Here is a 3,635-nt window from a genome sequence, read left to right on the forward strand (position 1 = left end):
CCAGGAGCCTCTGGTGGATTTGAACCTCCAGAGAGGCACCACCTTTAGGTAAGCAAGACACACACCACACTGTTAAATCCCTAATGCTGTATATTTGGTTCACAGTATAGACTCCTGATTATATGAAGTCTGTCCTCTGTTTTGATCCTCCCTTTCCTCACCCCCATCCTTGAACTTCTGTTTCTCAAGGTCAGAGGCTAACTATGGGGAAGAGCTGCAAGGTGGTCGTCTGTGGCCAGGCGTCTGTGGGCAAAACATCAATCCTGGAGCAGCTTCTGTACGGAAACCATGTAGTCGGTGAGTGTCGGTGGGGTGGAAGAAGTTGAAGAATAAAGAGCAGAATTTGATTCCCACATGCAGAGGTTGAAAGCTGCTCCTGGTGCATTTTTGCCCCTTGGAGTGTAAAATCTACATGGCAACGCCCAACCCTACTGCCATAAAAGTGAGGACATCTTCACTACAAATGCAGAGGGTGGAAGTGGAAAATACAAAATGAGGAAACTCACCCCCCATTCAAATTTTGCTAAGTCTGATGTTAGCATGAAGGTGATCTCCATCAGTGAAATAATCCGTCCTGCCAGGTTCACTGGCTTTGTCTCTTCAGCCCCTTCATTCCTTCTCCTCCCTGTCTGGCCAGCCTGGGAGGATGAACTCAAGCCCTTCATGTTTCCTATCTCCTTCCCCTCTTTGTGTCATTTTTACCCCAGGTTCTGAGATGATTGAGACTCAGGAAGACATCTACGTGGGCTCCATAGAGACGGACCGGGGTGTGCGGGAGCAAGTGCGCTTCTATGACACACGAGGCCTCCGAGATGGGGCCGAGCTGCCCCGGCACTGCTTCTCCTGCACCGACGGCTATGTCCTAGTCTACAGCACAGACAGCCGAGAGTCCTTTCAGCGTGTAGAGCTGCTCAAGAAGGAGATTGACAAATCCAAGGACAAGAAAGAGGTATGTGACCTAGACTCTTGGTGGGAGCCCCCAGGAGAGTGGGCTCAGAGCTGGTTTTGAGAGGCATGGCCTGATTCCATTTTCTTACTCATTTGCTAAAATGTGGGGTAGGAGATAGAAACAGCAGGGTAGGGAGCCCTGGAAGGGGTCTTCAACCTATAAAAGGTGATCATATGGTGAACCAGCTTAATCAAAGAGGTTTAAAGCGAGCCTGATATAACACAGGATGCCCTAATAGTGACGATCCCATGTTCTTAGCTATGAAGGCCTTTCTGTTCTCCAAAAGCCCCTTATAAGCAACAAGCATTCTGATTGTGCTGCCAGAAGATTAACTAGAAACTAACTAGAACTCCATCCAGGTAGTTAGCAAGAACGGACAACACAAGGATCTGAAGTGGAATTCCTGGAGGATCAGAGAAGGCCAGAATTTAAACAGAATTAAAAAGCCAACTATTTCCCTCCTGCCAAGGAGTATTGAGTGTACCATGGACTGCCAAGAAAACAAACAGATTCATCCTCAAGAGGGTTAAACTGGGCTGCTCCTTGGAGGCAAGGATTCTGAGGCTCCGTCTAACATACTTTGGACATGTTGTAAGGAGGGACCGGTCCTTAGAGAGGGACATCATGCTTGGGAGGGTGGAGGGCAGGTGCAGGAGGGGAAGGCCCTCTATGAGGTGGATTGATTCAGTGACTGGGATAATCGGAATGGGTGTATCGGAGACGGTGTGATTGGCACAGGACAGAGCAGAGTTTAGGGCTATTGTACATCGGGTCGCTATGAGTCACAAGCGACTTGATGGCACATAACAACAACAACAATAGAACTGAGATTTCTAGAACTCCCAGTGGGATCTAGCCCACATCCGATTCTTGACATCCTTGGTGCAGACCTAACTGTTCCTTCTTTCCCAGGTCACCATCGTGGTCCTTGGCAACAAGTGTGACCTGCAGGAGCAGCGGCGTGTAGACCCAGACGTGGCGCAGCACTGGGCCAAGTCAGAGAAGGTGAAGCTGTGGGAGGTGTCGGTGGCTGACCGCCGCTCTCTCCTGGAGCCCTTTGTCTACCTGGCCAGCAAGATGACCCAGCCCCAAAGCAAATCAGCCTTCCCCCTCAGCCGCAAGAACAAGGGCAGTGGCTCCTTGGATGGTTGAAGACCTGCCTCCCTTCATCACCCTTCCAACCTCTTCCCAGTTTCTGGGGCTCTGGAAGATGGGTTGAGGGAGAAAGCAGGGCAGACAAAGGTATCTTTACTAAAGTCAACAGAACAGCTCCCCAGTAGGCCAGGCAGCTGGGCTGACCGGGGTCTCAGGTCACTTGTGCTCCCTCCTAAATCCGAGAAGTGCAAATGATCTAGTCCTTCCTTCCCTCCACCCTGCCTCCCATTCATCACACTAGCCCCACTGTGACCTGGGGCGGCTCTAGGTCAGTCCTTCCCTCGTCCCTGAGACAGAAGCAGAGCAACCATTCAGAAGTGCCCAGTCTGGGATCTGGTTCCTCTTACAGGAACCTCAGCCCCTGGACTTCATGCCAGTAACACACAGAATTAGGGCCTCAGCCTGGATGCTAAGAGAAATGTCCCCACGTGCGTGTCTGTGCTGGCACTAGGGAGTGTCTCTTGTTGGACACCCTGACCTTGCTCCCGTCTGTCCCTTAGCTGGAAGAAGCTGGCCTCCTGGGGAGTGTATGAACTATTCCTCCAATTGTTTCTCTTCCTCTTCCTGCTCAGGAAGTGGAAGGTCCTCATTGGTTGACGTGGAATGGAATGATTGCTGGAAGTCACCAGCTGCCTTGGTGACCCAGCAAGGCCTTTCTTTCCCCCTTTTTGGGCTTAATTTTCTCATCTTTATGGTGATGAGAGTTAACTAGGTGATCTCTTAGATCCTTTCCAGCTCTATGATTTTGGGCCATCTGTGACTCCCTTGCTTCTTACTCTTTGAGGTGCTATGCCTACTAGCCACGGAGGCTGGTACACTACTCTCCCTCCAGCCACCAGGGGGCAGGAGTGCACTGTCCAGTCTTGGTTGCCACTGTGGCCACTCAGTGCCCAGCCAGTCTCCACCCCTGCCCACTCTCCTGTGGAGGCTGGTATTGACCTCTTCCTAAGTTTTAAGCTACTAGCAGGATTTTATTTATGAATTTCTTGTATTTATATGCCTGCTGCCATGTGAAGGCTGGATAAGGTGCTCCTGTAGCCCTTCTTTCTTACCTCAGATGCCTGAACAGAACAAGGCAAACCATTAGCAGCTCCCAGGGAGCTGACTGGACTCCTGTCGGGGCTCGTAGCTTCCTGTGCCTACTTCTTACTTCTGGTATGTGCACCTAGCCTAGGTGAGACACTATCACAGGGCAACCTCCAATATGTGCCCTTTCTTCCCCTAACAGGAGAGGTGAGCAAAGGTTGGTGGTCTTGGGCTGGGCAGGTCGAGTCAGGGCACATACAGCCTCAGGCTTAAAGTTCATTTATTGATGTATTGGACAATAAAACCACAACTGCTTGTTATCAAAAAGTTTCCCTTCCCTCCCTCTTTGTTCTCCCACTGGAAGTATCTAAAAAGAAGAAGATCTGAGTGGGTACTGGCTAAGTCCCATATTGTGGGGTGAGGGCAGGGCTGGGGCAGGGCGGGTCTGTAACATTGACTGACAGCTTGCAAATAGGTCTTGAGAGAGTCTCAGTCTGGGTCCCCA

General features: G+C 50.8%; 1 protein-coding gene across 2 annotated transcripts; it reads left to right on the plus strand.

Moving 5' to 3' along the window:
- The first annotated feature begins 203 nt into the window (after nucleotides 1-203).
- NKIRAS2 (NFKB inhibitor interacting Ras-like 2) lies at nucleotides 204-2,101 on the plus strand. 2 transcript variants are annotated; one of them, XM_006901648.1, is made up of 3 exons: nucleotides 204-297; nucleotides 708-949; nucleotides 1,862-2,101. In XM_006901648.1, exons 1-3 carry the CDS (start codon nucleotides 204-206, stop codon nucleotides 2,099-2,101), a joined length of 576 nt encoding a protein of 191 aa, XP_006901710.1. The 2 variants fall into 2 exon arrangements, with proteins under 2 accessions (XP_006901710.1, XP_006901711.1); XM_006901649.1 differs by having other exon boundaries at nucleotides 708-781.
- The last annotated feature ends 1,534 nt before the right edge of the window (nucleotides 2,102-3,635 follow it).

Source organism: Elephantulus edwardii, unplaced genomic scaffold, assembly GCF_000299155.1.
Source record: "Elephantulus edwardii isolate Elephantulus edwardi_28Jun2011 unplaced genomic scaffold, EleEdw1.0 scaffold00340, whole genome shotgun sequence".
Taxonomy (NCBI): Eukaryota; Metazoa; Chordata; class Mammalia; order Macroscelidea; family Macroscelididae; genus Elephantulus; species Elephantulus edwardii.

Excerpts from the sequence above, each read along its gene's own strand:
- NKIRAS2 (XM_006901648.1), top strand. The coding sequence starts at position 204 with ATGGGGAAGAGCTGCAAGGTGGTCGTCTGTGGCCAGGCGTCTGTGGGC. Across the intron at positions 298-707 it reads GTACGGAAACCATGTAGTCG|GTTCTGAGATGATTGAGACT; the intron begins GTGAGTGTCGGT and ends TTTTTACCCCAG. Across the intron at positions 950-1,861 it reads AATCCAAGGACAAGAAAGAG|GTCACCATCGTGGTCCTTGG; the intron begins GTATGTGACCTA and ends CTTCTTTCCCAG.